Source organism: Pseudopipra pipra, chromosome 1 (genome assembly GCF_036250125.1).
Source record: "Pseudopipra pipra isolate bDixPip1 chromosome 1, bDixPip1.hap1, whole genome shotgun sequence".
Taxonomy (NCBI): domain Eukaryota; kingdom Metazoa; phylum Chordata; class Aves; order Passeriformes; family Pipridae; genus Pseudopipra; species Pseudopipra pipra.
This window is the reverse complement of record NC_087549.1, coordinates 12007995-12031476: the sequence shown is the minus strand read 5'-3', so window position 1 is coordinate 12031476 and position 23482 is coordinate 12007995. Positions and strand designations below refer to the sequence as shown.

At 44.6% G+C, this 23482-nt stretch overlaps 1 protein-coding gene and 1 long non-coding RNA gene across 4 annotated transcripts; both read left to right on the top strand.

Moving 5' to 3' along the window:
• Positions 1-19: 19 nt before the first annotated feature.
• On the top strand, positions 20-11488 carry NTAQ1 (N-terminal glutamine amidase 1). Of its 3 annotated transcripts, none has more exons than XM_064645585.1 (6): positions 20-209; positions 397-496; positions 1183-1233; positions 2376-2524; positions 2844-2968; positions 11187-11488. In XM_064645585.1, exons 1-6 carry the CDS (start codon positions 136-138, stop codon positions 11318-11320), a joined length of 633 nt encoding a protein of 210 aa, XP_064501655.1. In that variant the 5' UTR covers positions 20-135; the 3' UTR covers positions 11321-11488. The 3 variants fall into 3 exon arrangements, with proteins under 3 accessions (XP_064501655.1, XP_064501646.1, XP_064501659.1); XM_064645576.1 differs by lacking the exon at positions 11187-11488 and adding an exon at positions 6234-9179; XM_064645589.1 differs by lacking the exon at positions 11187-11488 and adding an exon at positions 3416-3584.
• Positions 11489-12445: 957 nt separating this feature from the next.
• On the top strand, positions 12446-16855 carry LOC135409715 (uncharacterized). The gene is made up of 2 exons (XR_010428334.1): positions 12446-16320; positions 16419-16855. It is a non-coding gene; the product is annotated as an uncharacterized LOC135409715 (long non-coding RNA).
• Positions 16856-23482: the final 6627 nt, after the last annotated feature.

Here is a 23482-nt window from a genome sequence, read left to right as displayed (position 1 = left end):
CCGCCCCGCCTGAGGGTCCCCGCGGCCGCCGCCGGTCCCGGGGAGCGCCTGAGCCGCGCCGCGATGGCGGCGGGTCCCTCAGGGGCGGCGTAGAGGCTGCCCCCACCGGGCCAGCGCTTCCTGCTCGCAGGGGCTATGGCGCGGCCCGCGGCCGCCTACGAGGCGGCGGTGCCGGCCCGCCCCGCCTGCACCTACACCAGCTGCTATTGGTAAGGGGGACGGGGACGGGGACGGGTGCCTTCCGCACCCTGGGGAGGCCCTGGGGCGGCTGGAGCCGCCGGCGGGAGTGGCGCGGCTGCCGGCTGGTCTCATAGCTCTCAGCTATGCTCTCAACTCGCTTCTTTACACCAGAAATAAAGTTGGAAGAAAAAAAAATTTTTTGTGTGTGTTTTGCAGCGAAGAAAATGTTTGGAAGCTTTGTGACTACATCAGGAGTCAGGATCGGTACCCTTTAGAAGAGTTTTATGCTGTTTTCATATCCAATGACAGGAGGATGGTGAGTCAGTGGGATGTGATCAGTCAGCTATGGAGAGGCTCGGGCCTTCAGAGTGCAGCCCCAGAGTAGGTGAGACGTGGCCCCAGCGATTTCAGCCACAGCCCAGTGTAGGTGAGTGAGCCTTTAGCCCAACCTCTAAGTGAAGCACAGTCCAAACCCATGTTATAGCTCACTTTGGCTCAGAGGTGTGCCAACCGCACCACGTGAGATATTTTAATTATGCACTGCATTAAGGACAGCGGGAAAGAGGCGTGGTGTCCCTGTGAGCTGTGGGTAATTCTTCCCTGTAATCTGTCAGTTTAGGAGAATGGTTATCTTTGTAGAATCACAGAGCCATTAATAACCAAAAGGTTGGAGAAGACCTCTAAGATCAAGTCCAACTGTTAACCCAGCACCACTGCATTCACCATGAAACCATATCCACAAGTGCTCCCTCCACATGTCTTTTGGACACTTGGAATCACAGTGGTGATTCCACCACTTCTCTGGACAGCCTATTGTAATGGGGCCCAGAACAGTATCTCCAACTTCATGCTCCTGAGAGAGAAACTAGAGAAAATCTGACTGCAGCACAGATGTAAAATGAGGAAGTTGATAGGTTAGCAAAGAACTAACTAATTTACCTGAAATTAATCTGTATTAGTCTGAAAGATTTTATTTACTTCAGATTCACCTGTAACTTTCAGATTCCCCTCTGGAAGCAGAAATCTGGACATGGAGATGAGCCTGTTGTCTGGGTAAGGCATTAATTTCTCTCTCAGTAATTTTGAGTGCATGCCTCTGTAGTTGATAGCTGCAGGATCAGACACGGGCATCTTGTGAGAAATTGTTCCGTCTGAACATAAAGGAACAGTTTTTTGCTGTGAGGGTGATGGAGCACTGGAGCAGGTTGCCCAGGGAGGTTGGGGAGTCTCCATCCTTGGAGATATTTCAAAGCTGTCCGGATGCAGTCCTGGGCAGCTGCCTCTAGGTGTGCCTGCTGGAGCAACAGTTTGGACCAGATGACCTCTTGAAGTCCCTTCCAACCTCCAGCATTGTATAGTTTTGTATTAATTTTTATTATTCTTTTACAAAAGATTTATAGATAGCTTAAATCTGGCACTCCTTTGTACCAGCCATCATGAATTAACAGCAAGACAGTCAGTAAAATCTACAGGTGACAAACCTTACTATTGGTAAGAATACAGATTAGTGAAAATTATTATCTGGGTATCAAGACTGCCAGCTTTGTAGAATTATAAGTAGATGGCTGTACTTGTAAGAAGTAGATGGATGAAAATATTTATGTAGGCTTGCTAGATGACAGAAAAATATAAGCAATCTATGTATTCAGGTGTCAGCAATTAAACTAACCCATAAATGGTGGCTTTGGAATGTTATTTGATCAATTAATGTAATTCAGTAATTGCTGCTACAGAATTCCTTGGTTATCATTATAGACTCCTTTCAGTTATCTGGCACAGAAAAAACTATTTCTTATGGCAATTTCTGTTTCTGAAATTCTATGAAATAATCTGCAAACTTGTGAAGTTCTCTGATTTCTGAATCATTTGTTCTCTCCCAAAATGTTGGTCTCTTTGCAGCACAAAAAAAGGTTTAGTTTAAAAAGAGATCCAAGTGTTACCGAGATGACCAAAATGGAATATGAGTGTCAGGAAAGGCCATGGCGGAATGTGGATTCCTCATAAAACTGCATGGATTGAAAGCTGTTTTAACTTTGTTTCTGTGGATTGTAGAATATGTAAAGCTTGTAGGACAGAAAGCAGGCTTTAAAAAATGAATCGGAACTTCTGCTTTTAGGAAACATTTTTTTTTTCACTCCTTTTGTCAGTTTCTCATTAATTGCTGTTTGACTAATGGCAATTACCCTTCTTCCTAGGACTACCATGTTATTCTACTTCATGTTCCCAACGGGGAGCAGAACTTCATTTATGATCTTGACACAGTGTTGCCGTTTCCGTGTCCGTTTGATGTGTACAGCCTGGAGGCCTTTCGGCTGGATGACAGCCTTCGTCCAGAATTTCACAGGTGATGACATAAAGTATAAAGACTATGAATGGTATTTTGTGAACTCAAAGTTCTCTTTGGGTATGTGTAGTGACAGAGGGTTTTTTGCTTACTCCAGTAAAATAAAGGCACTGTGTTATTTTTCTAAAGCTCTTTACCTTAGTCGTCAAAAGCCCTTTTTCCTACTGTAGTTTCTTGTTAACTGCTTAGCACAATATTACTGATTTGTGTATTTAATGAAATTAATGCTCCTTAATGAGAGGAAAGCACTCTTGTTCTGAGTGACTAAAGCATTATCGTATACACACATCTTTTGATATAATTTTGCATTTTTATTTAGAAAAATCAGAATGGTTCGAGCAGATTTGTACTTGAAGACATTTGCTTCAGACAGATCTCATATGAAGGATGCAAATGGGAAATGGCAGAAACCTCCCCCTCCATACCCTTGCATTGAAACTGCAGGTAAGCTCCCAGGACTCCATATTTCTGCTTACAGTGTCAAATAACATAGTCCAGGATGCACACCAGAAATAAATATACTTCCATAACATTTGTCCAGCTAGCTGGGAAAAATTAGGGCTTAAAAACATTTGACTCTCCCTTTTCTGGACATGTAGTCTAACATGCCTTCTGGCATTTACCATTATCAAACATTAATTAGTAATCTTCATAAACTGAGCAGAGAGTGAGAGGTAAGTACTACTGTTCTCTCATTACAGCAGGAGACTAAATCAAAGAGGCCAAATAACTTGCTTAGGGGTCACACAGTGAATTTTTAACACACTGATTATACCACACTGCAGCAGGTCCCATTCTGGCAGAGCAGACTATGCTGGCAGGAGGAAGTTTTCAGGCTCTGCTCAGCATAATGGCTTTGCCTGGATAAGATGTTTGAGATTTCTGTTCCAGGTGAATGGACCTGAGGATTGCTTTAAGGCACACTGGCAAGTTGGCAAGTTTTTCCCTAAGCCTCTTTTGGGTGGTAGGGGTGGTAGTCTAGCTAATAGCCTCTGGGCCAGGCAGAGAGAGAGGTAAAGATCTATTGCCATCTATTCTATAGAGCTGCTTAAACCATTCTTATCACACAGCACTTCAGCTTATTCTAATCATGTGTTTGGCAAGCTGACTAACATTTGCCGTGTGTTTGTTCTCTCATTTTCTTCCAAGGAAAGCATGGTGAAGTTTTGTTTTGAAAGAGTTTTGATGTTACCCCTCTGCATGTTTGGTTTTGTTGCTTTTTTAATAATGCAGTACTGCTATGTGTTTATGTTAGAGAAGGCAGGGTCAAAAAACATGTTTTGTGTTTAGGTCCGAGTGTATTGCAGTTTTCAGTTGCTGAGAAGTTAACTCCCAGTCTTTGCTTTGGCTTCTAGGAAAGCTTGATGTTTCACACACGAGAGTAGAAATGAATTGTGAGTGAGCAGGAACACAGTCTTAGTTATGAAACTTCACGTGTTTTCTTGACAATCCAGGTTATGAAATGCCTTAAATTCTAGGTCTTGGTTGTTATCTGCAGTAGGGTTTTATGCAAAGGTAGTGTAGGGAGTGTAGAATGCCTGAACTACAGTGGATGGTTCACTGTTAGCTGAAGCCTCCTAGGGGCTGAGAACTTTTTGCCTGTGGAAACGTTGTTGTGATAAGTGAGAGATAATGAAAGTGTGAGAAATATAGGTGAAGACAGGCCAAGAAAGTGAAAAGGTTCTACTGAAATCGAAAGAGTGAAAACCATTTACTTGTGGATAGTAAGTTACAGAATGACTCAAACAGTTGCAGATGTGTACATGTACCTATAGCTTGAGTGAATGACTCCATAGCTACAAACCCTGTAACTCTTCCCCTTTCCTCTCTTGTTTGGCTGAGCTTTATCTCACTGAGGAGCAGCAGCCACAGGTCTCAGCCAACCTCCAGATTGTGATGCTGGTAGATAGTGAAAGATACATAGCTCTTCCTTTCTCTTATGTGTTAGTTCTTTGCTCTGTATCTTACCATGATGAAGGAAACATCCATAGGTCATCCAGTCCAACACCTAATTAAAACAGATTCCTCAGGGCTCTGTCCATTGTAGTCTTGAACACCTCCAGGAATGGCGATTCCATCACATTTCTGGACAGTCTGTTCCAATATTTGATGACTGTCGTGGTAAATAAAAAATCAATAAAAATTCCTAGTAAGTAATCTGAATTTCCCATGTTCCAACTTGCTTTTTTAACTTCTTATCCTCTTGCCAGGCTCCTCCAAGAAAGCTGTGGCTCCATCTTCTTTGTGTCCTCTGATCAGGTAGATGTAGGCAGCAGTAGCATTTCCCTTTGTCTTCTCTTTTTAAGACTGAACAGACCCAGTTCTCTCAACCTCTCCTTCAATATAATGTTGTCCTGCCCCAAAAAACTTGATGTTCTTTTTTTGGGCTCACTCCAGTATGTCCATGTTTTGGGTTTTTTTTCTACTGAGGAGCTCCAAATGTACACAGTGTTCCAGCTCTGTGCTCATAGGCTCTGGTCCCCTGGTCAGGTGGCTGAAAGAAACCTGTTACCCTGCACCCGTGAAGGTGGAAGGTCATTCGCTAGGGAATTTCAAGGCCTGAGTCAGAACAGGGATAGATTGTCTCATGTCTAGAATGTCTAGTTCAAGTTGTCTTTCACTTAGTACCAGTTCCTCCAGCTTTATTTTTTGTCTTCCCTTTGTATTCACTGGGGATACCTTATTATGATGTGTGCTTCAATGTGCACAGTGCTGTAAGTCTGCGAGGAGTCTGGGTTTAACTGTAATGTCTCAGTACAGTTTTATCAGGCGTAAAAGTGCCTTATTTTTAACTTGGTGGAGAAGTGGGTGGTAGACCTTTTGTTATCATAGAAGAGCCTGGGGTATTAATATTCATGTCCATGCCAAATTCCATTGCAGATAACTGTTTTCTCCCTGCCGTTTCACTTAGATAGAGTACTCTGCTTTCCATGTTGCTTTGTGTTTGCATAAGATTAAATTGCTTACATATTTCATGTTAGAGGTGACTGCAGTTTAATGGCTGACAGAATTGACCCAATATTGTTTAAATACCAGTTTATTTCTGAGGCACATTTATATCAGTGTGGTTTGTTTTGGTTTGGTTTTTTTTTGCTTTCATTTAAAGTAGCCAAATTCCTAAACTCTTGCAAAGTTGTAAGGTTTTTAAATTACTTCTGTTTCCTAATGTCTTCTTTGTGATTTGTGGCATTTGACCCTGGCTGGTGGCCAGGTGCTCACCAAAGCTTCTCAGTCACTCTCCTCGTCAGCTGGACAAGGGAGAGAAAATATAGTGAAAGGCTCATGAGTTGAGATAAGGATGGGGAGAGATCACTCAGTCACTCGCTGATTACTGTCACAGGCAAAACAGACTGAACTTGGAAAAATTAGTTGAATTTATTACCAATCAAAATCAGAACACAATAATGAGAAGTAAAACAGATCCTAAAAACACCTTTCCCCCCCACCGCTCCCTCCTTCCTGGGGTTAATCTTATTCCCAGTTTTCTACCTTCTCTCTCCCCCCTCAGTGCAGGGAGATGGGAAATGGAGGTTACAGTCAGTTCATCACATGTTGTTTCTGCCACTTCTTCAGGAAGAGGAGTCCTTCCCCTGCTCCAGTGTGTAGTCTCTCTCTCAGGAGACAGTCCTCCACGACCTTCTCCAATGTGAGTCCATCCCACGGGCTGCAGTTCTTCACAAACTGCTCCTGCAGGGGTTCCTTTCTGCAGGTTCTTCAGGAACAGGCCATTCCAGTGTGGGGCCACCATGGGGTCACAAGTCCTGCCAGCAAACCTGCTCCAGCATGGACTCCTCTCTCCATGGGTCTGCGGGTCCCTGCCAGGAGTCTGCTCCAGCACGGGCTTCCCACTGGGTCACAGCTTTCTTTCAGGCATCCACCTGCTCCAGCATGAGGCTCCTCCAGGGACTGCAGGGGCACAGCTGCTTCACCATGGTCTTCACCACGGGCTGCAGGGGAATCTCTGCTCCAGTGCCTGGAGGACCACCTCCCCCTCCTTCTTCAATGAACTTCATGTCTGCAGAGTTGTTTCTCTCACAGATTCTCGCTCTGGTCTTCTCTGGCCGCAATTACGTCTGTGGAAGAGCTTTTTTTTTTTTTCTGTCTTAAATTATCCCAGAGGCGTTACTCCCTCAGCATTGGGCAGCAGTGGGTCCATCCTGGAGCTGGCTGGCACTGGCTCTGTAGCACATGGGGCGAGCTTCTGGCAACTTCTCAGAGAAGCTACCCCTGTTGCCCCTCCTGCTACCAAAACCTTTGTAGTTGAATTGAGGAATCTCTGTCAGTGACCAATTAATCATTTTTTCCCTACTACTAACTCAAAGGGAATAAATCTTAAAACTGTATTTGTTCTGCTCATGGGGTTGGAAAATTTTTTTTTAAAAAACGTTTCTTAAAACACAAACAACCACAGTCCAACCAATTAAACAACAGAAGAAACTTTCCCTCCAACTCCCTCAAGCTCTTCAGTATCTCCTCAGAACTCACAAGCTAAGCATTAGCCTTTTGGAACTGGCTCTGCTCTAGCCATTTCCCAGAGTTAGGCTTCTCTATTTATTATGGCATTGCTCTGGCCTCTGTTCTGCTCTCCTGCCGTGTGTGCCAGGAGAAGCTGGCTAACCTAACTGGGTGCTTGGTGCTTTCTCACCCTGCCCTGTCCTCAAAGCAGCTCTGCTGCAATAAACATACCTGAGCTGCAGCAGATTCCCCTGGTTCCACCTGGTTGCCAGTGACCTCCTGTTGAAAGAAAACAGGGTATTTTGTTCAAATACTGAAAATTAAGAAAACACGATTTGGTGCACAAATTCATTATTCCAGGGCTGGTGAGCCCAGCCTCCGGTTTTCCTTTAAATCTTCTTTCCACAAATTAATGAGGTCTGATTCTGCTTAGTTTATGAGTTGTGATGAGATCAGCCCTCCTTACTGCAAGCCTGTGTAAAACATAGCCTGCACAGCACATTTCAAAATTACTCTGAACAGATGGTCGTGCAGCTTACAGACAACTGTTAGCAGCAGCTCTAACACTGAAAAGCATTGGTTTGAGTTTCAGTTCTCCCAAGGTGTTTGGTAGCACACTCACAGGATTGATTTATAAAGACTTTTTGTTCTTTTTATTATTATTAAAATCCCTGGTAGTCAATAATTATAGGGTTTTACTTGGGTTGGTTTTTTTTTTTTTTGTTTTGAAGAGCATGAGTAGGACATCTGAGAAATTCTGGCGGCACTGTGTATTACACATCTGTGTAACAGGAAAGCTGCTAGACAAGAGGCCAGGCAGATGTCTGCAGTTGCTTTCTGTATCTCCTCTCTGAGAGGTGGTGGTAGGATCCTAGTGAAAGTGAGAAGGAAAGCACTGATACTGGTAAAAGTAGCTCCTCTGTGCTTAATGGGAACCTTCTGCTCCTCTCATTTGAGAATAAAACTCCAATCTGTTAAATTAGGTCCTTACTTCCTAAGCTTTTGTGGAAGTAATGAATCAAGTTGGATAGAGACAATTAAGATACATCTAAGGATAGAAGTATTTAATTTCCCAGACTGACTTATTGAAATTAGTGTGAAAGATAATTTAAAGTGATGAGCTGTGTTTTACACTGAGATCAACCAGGATGGTTTGCACAGTCAGTTATATCTCAGTTGTGGGGACAGCACCCTCCAGCCGAGTGTGGGAAGAGTCTGTCTGACTTATCTCCCTGCTCAGACAAGGGAAGGGGATCTGCAGAGAACTGTAGGCACCTACACAAGTCTGTGAAGAGCCCAACTTTCTAAGTATTTTAGGTGCCCCCAAGGTTAGGCATGAGCAGAACTGATCTTGGAGGCTTTGTTCCAGACTTCCTCACTTCCAGCAGCCCTTCGGCAGCTGTCGTTACGCTGAGTTAGTCTAAGGTCTGGGAGCCAAGCTGAGGCTTGGCTGAAACGTTGCTTTCTAACTACTGTTGGCAGAAGCCACAAGTATCATGGCTAACAATGCCGTAAGGTACTGCATGGCCTTTTATTTCGTCCTTGCTCCGGGTAAAAGTGTCAGACTTGATTTAAACAAAAATAAAATTATTTAGGAATCCCAGAATTCACCAGATAGGTCTCTTTGATGGGGGGTGTGTGTAACTAAATGTGTTTGGTCAAAGAGAAAGATGAGCTCTGAGCATGCACAAATGCAAGCTAGTGTAATAGCTACAGCACCTGAGGAGGACTGCAACTGTAATATAAATGTTAAAAAAAATAATTGTGCTGCTCTTGATCTTGCAAAAATGTTGTATAATATGTGCTCCTTGCTTTTGTGGAGAAATCCTCTTGGTTTGTCAACCGTAGTATCCAGATGTCTCTTTTGTAAATTCTGATGTTCATCACTCTTCATCTACTTAGGGAAGAGGACTTTGTGGTGTTTTTGTGCATTTTTGCCGAGCTATTTTCTGAACCTGTAAGGTCTAACACAACATGCACGGCCTTCAGATAGAGCCCATGAGAAAGGAGCGGCATAGAGGGACTGTTATTACACGAATAAAACGGGAGAGGTCTCACTGAGTTTTTCTCTATGGATATTTCCCGTGCTGCTCCAGTGCCATCTACCGACTGGTTCTTAGGCCATTGTGCTTCACGGGAATGGATTTGTTTACTTTGGTAAAACAATATTTCCTTTCATTAAACTTCTCTGATGGACTGTTGCTCTGCCAGAATCCTTCTGAATTTAAGAGGATATTTCACTTCTTACAGGCATTGTGACAGCAACTTCCAAGTTGCTAACAGCAGCTGTGTTTGTAACTACTGGAACAATCCCCTTTGGACTGCTTTACCATTCACAGAACAGTTCTATGAAATTATTCTACTATGCTCGGTGCACATAAAGCAGAGAATTATTCATTTATTTAAAGTATATGAAGAATCACATTAGCTTAAAAACATCTGTGAGGAAAAGTCAAGTTTGGAACTGGAAAACAGACTTACCAGTCTAACGGCAAGCAAGAGCTGTTATCCACTGCTAATTGTGCTTGAGCTGTGACAGCAAATTGCTAAGCTTGTGCTATTTTAAATTCCCACACAGGCAGAAATTATCCATGTTCTGCCAGACTTATTTCAGCAGTAGGACAATGTTTGGCTGGACATAAGGATTTTCCATATACAAAGTTCAAACAGGTTAACAATAAAAGATTTAGGGGCCAGACCTCAGAAGGGGTGAGAGTTGAGATTAGGCAAATCACAAAGCTGTGCTGTAGTGTAGATGTGGTACCAACAGAGGCTGGATTATGGCTGGGGCTCCTGGGTCTGGGATTCCCGGGTCTGGGATTCCTGAACATCATCTTCCCTTCCTTGTTTATGCTGTCCATAATGGTAAGCCTAATTACACAGGCTTTTTGCAGCTGAAGCAAATTCCGTCCTTTGGATTTTATAATCTATTCATTAGAGCCTCCTCTTGTTGGTTCTTAATCCTTAAATGCACACATCCATGTTAAAATAAATACTTAATGCAGTGGAAAAGCTGTTAACAGTAAATCTGTAAAGCTGTAACAGTGGCTTTACCACTCTGTTCCTTAAACTCATTCTCTTCCAGTTTTCTTTTAATGGGCATTTAAAAAGATTATTTGCACACATCATCAGTGAGAGCATAAAACAACAAGCCCTCAGGTGTTTGTAGTCAGAGCTGAACCTCTGACCAGCATGGTTCTGAGTCAGCAAAGCTTATACCAGGCCAGCTTTAGAAAAAGGATGTATAAGGCACCTAAACCCAAAACTTCACACCAGCACTTTACAATGTGCTCTCTGGGTTCCACGAATGGGACAGAAGGGTTTCTACCTCTCCTGCAGGGGACAAAGCAGATTAAAGTCCTGTCAAAGAGCAGTCATGGTTATTTTTTTCTTGAAGTCATAGCAGTTAAACTTTTCCCTCTCTGACTTCTTTTTTCGTTCAGGATTCACAAAAAATAAATTTAAGTATTTGCCCCCAGCCTAGGTTTGTGCCTTTCTTTGCCTGAGCATCCCTCTAGGCCATGGGCTATGTTAGATCAGACATTTCCTCCCCTCTGCATACTCTGGCCCTGCAGTGGGCTGGTGTACAGCAAGGACAAAGTTTAGGGCTGAAGGAAAGGCAAATACTGTAATCTGGGAGTAACAAATTGTAGGTTTGAGAAGGGGCTTGTCAATTCTAAGAGACAATAAGCAAATTCGAGTTTTGACTGGTGGTGTGATCCAGTTCCTCTGTGGTCAGTGCAAAACTTGACTCCGTTGACTTTAGTTCAGAATTTAGAAGAGGGAATAGTATCTCCCCTGATTTTGAGTGAATGCAGGAAGACTATGAGCACCTGTTGTATTGCAGTTCCCTGTTTTGGTGGTTATTTGCACTCCAGTTTTGTGACACTACTTGACCTTTCTGGGCTGCTAATGTAGGGAAAAATCTTACCCTTTCCTACATATACTGGTTTCTAATGACTGAGGATGCTTACTGATCTGGTAATGTGATTATTGCCATGGGCAGAAAGAGGAATCAGGGCAAAAGCAACATTTCAGAGACTGGAAATAGAAGTTTTTTGTAACATCATACAATTTGCAGAATATCCTTCCAGAGTGGACTGAACTATCAAAGAGGGGTTTAGGGCATTTTCTTGATAGATGTATACCTGTGCTACAGAACCTGCACCAGGAACTTAAATATTTCCCTTTTCTGGTCCTTTTTTAGACTCCAAAATGAACTTGGATGATTTCATCAGTATGAATCCCAATGTGGGATGGGGCTCAGTGTTCCCCCTTCCGGACTTTGTGCATCGATTTGGCAGACAGACTGATTACAGCTACTCCTTGGAAGAACAGTGAAGTGAACAAGGAAGTTCTCCCTGCTTCTGTTTTGCGTGGATGTGTTTTGTTTTGCTGCTCTTACATGGTGTTTATGGTTTACATTTCTGTACATGGAATAAGTACTTGGAAAAATAGAATACCCAGTCAGAAATATCATGAACCGAATAAAAACTTTTATTTTGATTATGTAAGAATGAACTTGGTTTTTAATGTCAAATCAAAGGCAGACATCCCACCATAAGCATATTGCTTTTCCAGCTAGTGTGCCCAAATTGAGAAGAGCTGTAAGAAAAGCTTTTGGAAAAATATATGCATAAAATACTGAACACTGTAGCTCAAATTGCTGCATGTTGTCACATTTTAGAAGTGTGATAAAATGTGTTTTCTTCATGTTATGATTTCTGTCATTTATGTAAGCAGACGGTGCATGACGGTGCATCTCAGTTTACTCACTGGCTTTACTGATTAGTCCTTATTTAGCAGAAGCCTAAAGGGAACGTTGATGTAGTAGCACAGTCTTGAACTCCCATGCACTATGTAAAACCAGGTGAGTATCCAGGTTTCTGTGCTGTACGAGGGCAGGATTAAATCCTGCCATTTCAGTTAAATGTTCCAGTGCTGACATTACTGGAAGATGCAGTTGCTATTTTTGCTTCTCAGGCTGGCTGTGTGTTTTCACCTGCTCCCATCTTGTGCTTGGTGTTAGTCTGGCCCCATGGTAATCCAGGGTAGGAAGCTCAACTGACAGAAAGCAGGAAAGTTTGTTGGGTTTTTTCCTGCGCCTTAGCTCCTTGAGCTGGCCTGCCACGAGGTCAGACAGCTGCTCCTGCTGGGGTAAGGAAATCAGCAGGGCCATATGGCTGGGGGGAAGGGAATGAGAAAGCCTCCCCCATCAGCATCACTTGCTGCTGAGTATTCTTAGAGATGATACCAAGCTGCATCCCTGCAGGGCATTCCAGGAAAGCCATCATGCTGATCAGGGGTTTGAAGCAGTCTCCCACCTCGTAGAAGAGTGGCCTAAACATGGAATTACAGAAACAGGCTAAGATGGGGTATTTAATTCTCAGCTTTGGACCAGTAGCACATCATAGAATCACAGACTGGTGGAATAATTCAGGTTAGAAGGGTCAGGCAGTCTCTAGTACAATCTCCTGTTGAAATCAGGTCAGACCAGGCTGCTCAGGACTTTATCCAGTCAGGCCTTGGAAACCTACTGGAGTTGAGACTACAATAAACATTTGTGATGGACTTCAGTCCTGGTGAGGAAAAGCACAGTAAAGGTTTTAAGTATTAAGGCATTGTTTTATTTGTAAGTACAGAAAAATATAAAAACTACAAAGAAACTTATATGTATATTACTGTTACATAGGTGTATTGTTATATACATACTCTATTACTGTATGTCCCATCAGATCCAGAGAATTTACTCAGTATGTTAACAGTGGACACAGCTGACTGAACAGCTGGGGAGTTGATTCACTTCATCCACACATCTCTTTTTGTGTCATAAGGGCTGCTTAACTTAATAATAAGGAACTTAAACTTTCTATTGCCAGATGCAGCACAGCTGGTTGACTATGCAGACAGGCTGCTGCCACACAGATTCCTTGGGTGCCAGCACAGACTATGGATAGGAGGCTGGTTGTTGGGGCACTCACCTATGGAGTGAGAGAGTTGATCTGCAGTTTTTGTCACCCTGAACCAGCTTCGATAGAAGAGACTATGATGAATCTCAGAATTCCTGACAAACTGTTGCACAGAACCCTCCTGAGAGGGGACAGCTCTGGATTTAACCAGATACACCTGAGTAAAAGGTCTGATTTAGCCATGTTTGGATGAAATGGCAGCTCTTTCTGCATGACACTGATGTGGCAGACATCTCAGAGTGAATGAAGATGTTGTTACTTGCCATGTTTGAGTGATGTTAATCGTGGCTGTGACTGTGCAGAGCAGCAGCAGTTTGCCTGCTCAGGTCTTTGCAGATGCCAACCCAGTGCCTGGGTTAGACATGGCAAAAGTGAGAATGTAAAGATCCGTGGTTGAGGTGAATGGGTTATGTCAAGCACTTCTTACCCTTCCAGTGATTGATTCTCATACACACAGAGTTCCTGTGCATTGCTCAACAGACGCTTTAAGTTGTTACAGAACGTTAGGTTCTCATCCCTCCCTACTTGAGTGTGTCATTTGATTTAACCTCAGCTGGTTTCCGGTGCCTGAAATCTGCGACACACTCCCTTTAGTGGGGGTCAGACACAAGAGTCTGCCTGGCTTAATCTAGTTTCAGCATCGAGGCTGATAAGAAGGAGAAGAGTCACAACCATTATTCAGAATATGCAAGTTAAGAAAAAAAAAATCAATGTGAAGAGTCTGTTCTTCTCTCTAATCATTCTGAACAGGTGCTTAATTTTACATGTAGCAGGCTGGGTGTGTGTGATGATAGCTTTTCTATAATTAACAACCTTTTGGTAGCTCTTGTAAAAAGTTATTCCAGAGGAATCGGTAGAAGCCAGAGAATGATTTCTTTCAGTGCTGAGAATGGTGATATTGTGGTGCTGCCTCTGTAGCCCTTCAAGCCTGGGAGCATTTCATCAGCATTTCAGGAGGTGTGCTATCAGAAGGACAGAATTCAGGAATACATCAAGTGCTCATTTAGGGCCCCAAATACAAAGAGGAGCTACTTGCTTAACTGTAACTAGCAGAAACCAGCCCTTTTCTAATGCTGATTAATTCTGGTGTCCCCCCATCAGAGGGACTAAGTGAATTCACCTCCCTCTTTTATCCCTTCTCTTTCCAAGTAACCTCAGTCCTGACTATTTTGTGGAACCTCCTGTGTTTAACCTCTCTGCTGTCACCTCATATTGAGGTGTGAGGTTTTTTCCCACTGAGCACCACAGTGAGTTGCAGAAAGAAAAGAAAAGTTTTCTAAGAGTCACTTTGCCATGTGCCTGCAGGAGGACAAAGAACTGCCGCTGTGAAGCTTATGGCAAGGAGTCAACTTCACTGCCAGACATCACTAATTATCAGCTCTGTGATCACTGATGTATTTAAACACCTGAGATTCAAGCAACTTTATACCACAGATGTATGTATATGTGTGGAGTGCACTGTACAAGAGGGCATGACTTGGTGGTCCTCGGGTACAGCTCCAGGCTGGCTGGTGCAGCCACCCCGGTGATGTGGTGCTTGAGGAGAGCCTCACTTCTTGATGCAGGGGGGCTGGGCTTATGCCACTATGAGATATGAAATAATATGAAAGCTTTGACATTCCTGCAAGGCTGATTGGCTGGGGTGCACTGGCACAGTAGGGTCAGCATGTGCACACCTGCAGTCCGTGTTGTCCATAACCCTCGAGGTTTTTAATCTTTCCTGTGTCCAGATGTTGTCCCAATGTGTCCAAGACAAAGATATGCTGCTTATGCACTTTCAGTACAATGATTTCTTAGTGCAGCTTAGTTTTCCATTCCCTTTCAGCCTTCTTTACTTCATCCTTTTCCACAGTGATATCTTTCTGTTGTCCAGTTATTACAGTATTTATGTACTGAGAGCCCTTAAGTGGTGGCTTTCTGGACTAGGTGACTCTTGAGTCAGGCATTGAACAAAGCAAGGAGAAACCTTCTGCCTTTAGGTCAGTTACTCTCAATCCCATGGTCTCCCAGTTTCTGGATTCAGTTCATCCATGTATCTTATCTGGCTGCTGGAAATTCTTCAACACCTGTACTTCTAGACATCATAGGGCAAGACCCTGCTAGCCTTATAATGGGGGGCACATCCTATCTCACAGGTCTCCATCAGGCTATTGCAGCAGTAAACTGCAGCATGAGATGGAACACCCACATCTCTCCTGTCTTCTTCCTCTTCTTTGCTGCTGCTTTTTACTTAAGAATATAGTTTATTTGGTAACTAACCTCTTTTATTTACCTGTTTGAGACTTTAGAAAAAGAAAGGCTGCTTTTTCCTGGCATGCATTTGCTTGGTCAATGCATTTTTGCAAACTTGTATGTGACTGGGTCTGTCTTGAGAAAATCCCATTTCTCAGTTGGCCAGCAGAGAGAGCAGTCAGCATTCAGTGGATGGGCAGGTCGGGACAGAGGTGATCTCCTGCACACTCAGCCTTGTCAGTAGCTGTTACAGTTTAAAAAAATAATTCTGACAGCATTGCAGAGGTGATTTGTATCTCACAATGTTGTGGATGAAGGGTTACCTGTTGCCCTTGCCTGCCTGAACCTGTAAGGTCAGTGCAAGTCCTTCCTGCACATCAAGGGCTATATGCCAGCTTCCAAACCACCTGCCAGTTTTTGGGGGACATTCACAATCCCTACCAAAATGGGTGTATGACACCTTAGAATGTCTGACCAATTGCTTTGCTATCAATTTATGGACTTTGGAGGCTAAACTTGGGTACCTGGGATGCTGCAAACTGATCTGGACTGTTGAGGAGGCAAAGGGACACCAGGGTGTCCCTGATCGGGACATTTTGACCTATATGGCCTCCTCATACCCTCACTGTCCAGCTAGAGCCTCATGTGTGCTCTGAAGCACCATTGATCTCCAAGCATCTACAGTAAAATGGCTATCTCTAGGGTCTGGTTGTCTGACGTTTTTTGTTAGAACGCATTTGGTCCAAGTTTTCTCATTTTTCATGTTTTTTTTCACCCATCTTTTCAGGAAACAAGGGTTGTAGACTGAATGACCTGAGAAAGCTGTACCAGGGAATGGGAATGAGGTGTGAAAGTCCCACTGTGTCTGTACAGTAGTCACAGTTACCTCCCACCAAGTGCCTTGCAGAACCATTACCGAGACACTGTCGATGACCCAGGGGGTGGCTGTCCCCTGTGCCTGGCACGAGCCACGCTGCTGGAGGGGAGGACCTGCAGAGCATCAGTTCACGCATCACCTGGCGGAGCAGATGGCTCCAGGTCTGGTGGGGCTGCCCTCATATGACACCTTGGATTCACAGGCTTGGAGAATCTCACCTCCTCTCGAGGCGAAACCTGTCTGGACGTAAAACACACATTCAGGTAATTATCTACTCAGAGATTTGAGGGAGGGAATGCTGGTGATCTTCTTCTCCCTTCTGGCAGGATTTTCTTCTCCCTTCTCTCTCCTCCTCATGCAGGAGTTGGCCCATTTGAGGCCAAGGTTAATGAAGTGTACCCAAAGAGGGACTGTCTGGAAACTTCTGCCCAGGTTTGTGCCACTTCCCTATGGAGCTCTGGTCTCTGGGAAGGTTTTCATTTGTGATCCTGGAGTCAGAAGTAAAGCACTCTGTACATATGCAGTCTTTCAATAAGTTAAGTGCAGCTGCAGTAGGGGTTCTGGAAAATCTCTTCAGTTTGACCTAAGATAAACAAATATGGTTGCTTAAGTATCCTCAGTGTTTCCTTATACTTACAGTAGGAAATACCTTGGATACTGAGGGCAGTTAAAACAAATCTTACTTAGTTATCTAAGGCCTCTGGCAAGTCCCTGAGTTTCTGAGCAAGTTAAGCCACTTCCTTGGCATGAGGTGTACCAAGCTTCATTTTATAGTAATAAAAACAAGCATTAAGGGCCTGAGCTGTGAACTGTCACTGACAAAGTCCAAGTGAAGCAGCATTATTCACCTGAAACTCGTGACAAATGTCTGGCTGGCACAGAGGGAGATGAGCAGGGTGTTTCCAATGAGCTGGATTCCTGACATTATATTACTTAAAAGCAGGAAATGCTCATTTGGCCTGGTTCAGCATCATACTGGCCTTCCCATGCAAGGCTATATCTGGAACCCAAACACTGCAATAAGGCAGGAATCATTATATGGTTTTTTTTTCTCAAACAGCCTACACAGTAAGAAGATGGTAGTTATCTCAGCCTTCCCTTCTTTTTAGTATGCAATTGTGGTGGCGTGCTTCCCCCTGTCTCAGCTTGGCTGCTGAAATGGCAGAGCACCAGCTTGGAGCCATCCCGAGAAAATGTTCTGCTGTGGCTTTTAACCATTTAGCTGTAAAGCTCCTGCCGCCTCCACCGTTTCTAACTGCTGGAGTGAAGCAAGGGTTGCCAGTCCTTGTTTATAGCGAGTGTAATCAGTTTGACTATTTATACTGTACTCATCACAGAGCACTTTGCTGTATGAAATGGTCACAGTTATATTTATACCAGTACAAAAACAAAGTCATCACAAATCGAGGAGGCAACATTCAGAGTAATTTTTTCTTGCTACGTGATGTTCTTTCTTTGGCAATTCAAACATTTATCAGGCAGAGTCACTCTCCTAGGAAGAAAATACAGCCCACTGTAACTCAGGAATCCCACCAGTATTTATCTGCACTTGTGGTTTTGTCTTGCATGAAGTAAATGCAACTATTTAGTCAAGTAACCTCTACCAGCTGCTACCTCGGTATGAATATGCAGGGCTGCCAGCAAAGTCCATGGAGTTGTCTTAGTACAGCAAAAGCAGAGTTTGATCTGCTTTGCCAGAGATACTAAAAATACCTTTTAATGTGCTAAGGTATGTGTCTGGCCAGGAGTTGTTTTCAAATGCATCCTACAAAGAGTTGCTACAAAGTAAGAGGAGCTCAAACAGCTGAGCCCTGAGATGCAAACTAGCCAGTGCTGTGGCATCCAGCCTTGCTCCTGGCTGGGGTCACTGGCAAGGTGCTCCCCCTGCTTTGTTTCCAGCAGTAAGCTGGAAAGAAGGGACTCAGAGGGGGTTTGCAGTGCCCTACCTGCCATATTTGTGCAGGACTGAGTTGGACTTGATGATCCTTGTGGGTCCCTTCCAATTTAGCATATTCTGTGATTCTGTGACATTTGTCAGAGATGCTTTGCTAGGTGGGTTGTTAACTTAATTGTCATTCTCATTTATTTGATAATTATGAAATAAAAAACCAGGTTGGGTATTTTCGATATCTGAAAGGCCAGTTTAGGGGCTTTGTTCCCAGCACAGTCCCAGCAGCCTCTGCTCACCAGCCTCTCTATGCTCACACTGTGCATGGAGGTCGGATCTGTGCAGAGGCAAAGCCCCAGTTTCCTCCAAGCTGAGGCCAAGGGCTGTGTGAGCAGGGGCAAAGCAGTTGCCCTCCCCAGGATGCAGAGCCTGAAGGGAACCTTTCTGCCAGTGTTCTCTCTGGCCTTGCTGTTTGAACTGCTGTGGAAAGCCACAGCTGAGGAATGGCTCAGCCCAGCCCTGGCTGCATGGGTACAGGTCCCCAGCTCTTGCCAGGGACCATGGTATCCCCACTGCTGGCTCTCTGCAGGGGCAATGCAGATGGTGGAGGTGGCAGGACATTACCACCCCACTCAGGATCATAGGATCATGGAATTACGGAATGGCTTGGGTTGGAATGGACCTTAAATAAGGATCATGTATGTTCTAGCTCCTCTGCCATGGGCAGGGACACCATCCACTAGACCAGGTTGCTAAGAGCCCCATCCAACCCAGCAGGGATGGTTGCTGGGCTTACAGAAATCCTCAGAAATGGGGATTATTTGTAGTCATTTAATAAGCAAAGGCCCTGGTTTAGCAGGTGGAGTCCATGGCAAAAAACCACACGTGGAGATTGCCCAGCATTGAGGACATCTGAGGCCCAACAAGTGACAAAAGCACACGTGTGGGGTCCAAAAAGGGCCTTACCATCTTCACCGACACCTGGTCTTCTCTGAGCTGGCATCGTTGTATCTCACTGTAAGGTCCTCTGCCCAGCCCGCATAGAGAAGGAGAACCTGCTCCCAAATAACACTGTAACTGCTGCTTAATGCCATTGGGAGAATGATCTATGGAGCTCCAGTGGCACAGCCATTGGTATGGCTGGATTAGCAATTGGAAGCTTTGTTTTGAGCTTTCTGTAACAAAATACCGCTGTGCTGGGGCACACAGCCTGGCTAGGGTTTCACTGACTCCTTAAGAAAATGAGGGCAAAGGGTGATTAAATATTAAGTGGGATGCAAGATCTCAGCTGATGCAGTTCATCTAGTAACCTGAAGATGGGATGGAGGTAAAAGTGGCTCCCTGAGACACCTGAGAAGGTACTACAGGAACCCATCCTGGCCAGCAAGAGGAGCTTTGGGGTTCCTCCATCAGTTTCCAGTGCCAAGAGACCTCAGGGGTGATATGTGTGGTCATGGAGAGAGACCAAGATGAGGATCCTTGGAATATCTGAATCCTATTCCAGTCTGCTTTCCACATCTTCTGTAAATCAAATACCATTCCTGGCTGTGTTAGACTGTCAAGCAGGTTCTACTGGCATCAGGCAGAAGATATTAATGAAAAAGCAGAAAAGAGATTAGTCATTAATGCAAAAACATTCCCTCCCTACCACCGGATGAGCCATGTCCTAAAGCCTCTGCTTCAAGCAGACCTGCTGCTGACAAGAAAGTTATCGACCTTCCTTACACTCCAGAGCAAGAATTCTGAAAGGCAGCTTTTATGGGGTGTCTGTCTCTCGGCACGCGTGTGTCCGTGGGCCTCTCCATGTGTATGGATATAGACGGCTCCTTCCACAGCAGCAGGTTTGCAGTGGGTATCAGTTCCCATGCTTGCTAAGCTCACTTTGGCATTAGCAATGGGAACATTAAATTATATCCTGTTATCAGTTGGCTCTTCCTGAGGAGGACCGACACCTTGGCTGCTGGCACCTGCTCAGGTGCAAATGCTGTGAGAGGTCCTGCTACGCTCCTTCCCACCCTGGCACAAGCACGGGCAAGTAAATCTGGAGAAATCAAGGCTCTTTCATTTCTGGGGCTCTTAGTCCAACATTTTACCACACTTCTAGTGATTTTAACTCTCATAATTCCCCCTCATCGTATACACCTCTGGAAACACTTAAAGCTGTGCCAAAGCTTGGTTCCTGTTAGGAAGACAAACTGGCAGTGGAAACATTGACAACTATACAAGCAAATATTGTATTGCTTAAAAAGCTTTATTTAGATTGCACCATTGTGGGGAGGGCTCTTTCTTGGTTGGGGTTTTTTTTCATTTTGGACGGTGCTAAAGACGCCATAAAATTAGCTGCAGTATTATCCCAGTGATTTGTACACTTCATATTCATGCGCCTTCAAAATTAAAAGAAATCATGATAAAACTAAGCAAATAAACAGTCCTCAGGAGGACCTAATCCCTTTTCTCCATGCTCCCAGCAGCCTCTGAAGCCAGTGGGGGTCCCAGGAGGGCAGGGGTGGGAAAGCCCAGGCTGAGCGGCGCGAAGGATCCTTGGGAAGGCTTTGTTGCTCTGCCATGGGGATATTAATGTTTCTGGCCAGTTGACAGCATGTGTGGTGAGCGTAAACATTTGGCTCCAGCAAAGAGTTGCAGACAGGGGAGGCAAGTCGGGCACAAGAAATGTGCTATCATGGCTGCCCCTGTGGTGGCAGCCGACTGGGCAAGCGCTGTCTGTGGCAGATGGGAGTGGGATTGGGTGCGAGGGCCTGCAGCATCCCTGGGGAAAAGTGGGCACAGACAGAGGGAGATGCAGGATCCGGGGGAGGACAGTGATTTTGCAGTGGAGCAGGCACTTGCCTGGTGCCTCTGCTGCCTCCTGGGGCCTAGGGACTATTGAGAATGCCTTGAAAATACACTACTGGGGGCACACTGGGGGTTGAGGAAAGAGCTCAGAAGCAGTATGGAAGATGCTTGCAGTCCAAACAACAGCCATTTTGCAGGGAATGGAGGATAAGTGGGTAAAGAGCACCCAGACCTCTGCTTTCCAGCTCTTTATGAGCAGGCCAGCTGTCCACACCGGTTCAGGCTTAATTCACGCTCTGGATTCATTGCAACAGCCCTTTAAAGCTGGGGTCTTACCCTGGAGGTCAGCGGCCAGAGCAGTATCGCTGTGCTGGTGCCTGGGGCCAATGAGCCTTCAGGCTCTTACTTTCCTGAAGGGCCAAGCAAGGGAATTTTGCATTTTTGCAGTCTATAGTTCAAATAAAGTATAAATAACTTTGTAAATATTTTTAAAGAGCCTTGAGGCCTTAGGCAGCCTGAGGAGAATGGGTGCAAGGTGCTGTTATGGCCAGAGGTGTTATAAAGCTCTCAGCCCGGCTCCCTGTGCCCAGGACGGGTGGTGTGTGGTGGCTGCTCTCTGGCAGCTGCCTCACGTGCTCATGCATGTGTGTGAAACTGGCTCACTTGGCTTTTCCTCCTTCTGAATGCTTAGCATAAGCAGGGAATAATAAAATGCAATTTTTCCACAGGGACCAGAGGAAACAAATTACTGCCCGAGTGTAGATGAGGGCAGAGTCTGGCGCATTATTTTCTGTGAAATAATCCCCATGAGGCCTTGTGGAAACACAGCTTTTTTTTTTTCCTTCTCATTTTTCTACTTCCTTAAACTTTCCAAAATACTCTGCTGTAACATATTTTCCCCAGTCACATGTGTTAGCGAGGAGAGAAAAGGTTAAATTCTCCTTTCCTACTATAATGTAATTCATTTCCTGTTTTTCACAACTGTCTAGACACAGATCTAACAAGCATTAACCCTGAATCCCACCATTGGGTTAAAAATAGAGGCTTTAAATATAAAAGTGTGTGGTAAGAGTAAGATTGTAGGTTTCTACCTACCACCAGGAGCCAGCTCTTTTAAATGAGAACCATTTAATTTTCTATAAGTAAAAAAATAAAAATTACTTCAATTTCAGAAGTTTAAAAAGGCTGCTGGTTGCTTTACATACACCAGCAGCAACACAGGCGCTGCTAAGCCACGGCACGGACAGGTTGATCCCCCCTCAAGAGTTATATTTATCTGGATTTACACCTCCTGCTATATTAAAAAAAGAAAGAATAAATTCCACTTCAGTGAGAGAGCTATAAAAAGATCGAGAGAAAGTCATTTAAGAGAGAACCCATGTTGAAAACCATGGTCAGATACTGGTGGGAGACCCATGGACAAAATGTGCCCCAAAGGAAAAAGCCATGGCTGTGATACCAAGAAGCACCTCATGCTGGGAAGGCAAGGCCACAGCATGTTGGGTCCCAGCCTAGCACAGCATTTAAATGCTTGTACAGTCATGACCAGATCCAAAGGGGCTCCTATCAGCTTAGGCTGGGTCATGGTTGGGCTGGAGGCTGGCCCCAGGTTAAGCCAGACAATTGCCCCCTGTGGGTGTGTATCCTCCTCTGACACTTCTCGCCAGCTGGGCTGCCACAGCAAGTGGGAGGAAGGAGAGAAAGAGATTTCTGATTTGGAACATGAGCTAAACGCCTCACAAAAGTGTGAGTTTTGCCTGTGGAGGCAAAGCAAACAGAAAACAAAACTGCAGCCCACCCTGGCCTGGTGCAGGGCACAGACAGGGAGTGAGGCACCTCCTCGACTGACAGTTTGTCACACGCACCATTCACATCAGAGATTACCCACAGAGACATAATTTTTTATGCACTTCAAGAACAAAAATAAATACTGGTAAAAATTAGCTTAACCCAATCCTCAAAAGCCCTGTTAAACTAAGTCCAAATTCCTGGTGTGCTGTAACGAGGAAGAACTCACATTTCCTGTGCTGACTGCGTTTCTCTGTCTATGAACGCAAACCCTGTGGGGTGGTTTGTTTATTTACCCCCTGAAACTTGGAGTGGGTGTCTTTCCATCCTCCCACCCACTTCCAGCTGTTGCATGGAAGCAGCAGCACCTCTGTGGGGGGCTGGGATGGACCTGCCACCTTGGTCACAAACCTGTGGATGCTGCCTTCTGCATTCAAGGCCTGTTCTGACCACGACTGAAACTATCCAAGGAAAACATATTAAAAAGACATTAGTTTGTTTTCAACTAGAAAGTGCAGTATACTACACATCAAGAATGGTGAGGGGTGAACTGGTGTCCTTCCAGTTTAGGGAAGGCCTTTGAACCCACATGAGTTATTTATAGAGCCTTTTAGAAAACAGCTCTCTCCAATGTCTGAAATTTGGATCACAGAAGCAGCTCTGGTTTTGTCAAAAATAAATAAATCAACCCCCTACATGGTTCACTGGGGTTCACTCCACCCACCTTGTAAAGCAGAGAAACAGAAGTGAAGATTAGGGAAAGGTAGGGCAAAGCAAAGTCATAATTTTAATATTCATTGTGTAGTTTTTACAATGCTTTTTGCCCAAACTGTACTTCTTTGTTAGGCTCTAAGCCAGAAAGTGAGGGCACTCCAAGGAATTATACAGGGTGGCTTGTTACCATTGATCAGGGCAGGACCTCATCCATGCTTCAGGCTGCCTCTCCATCTATCCCT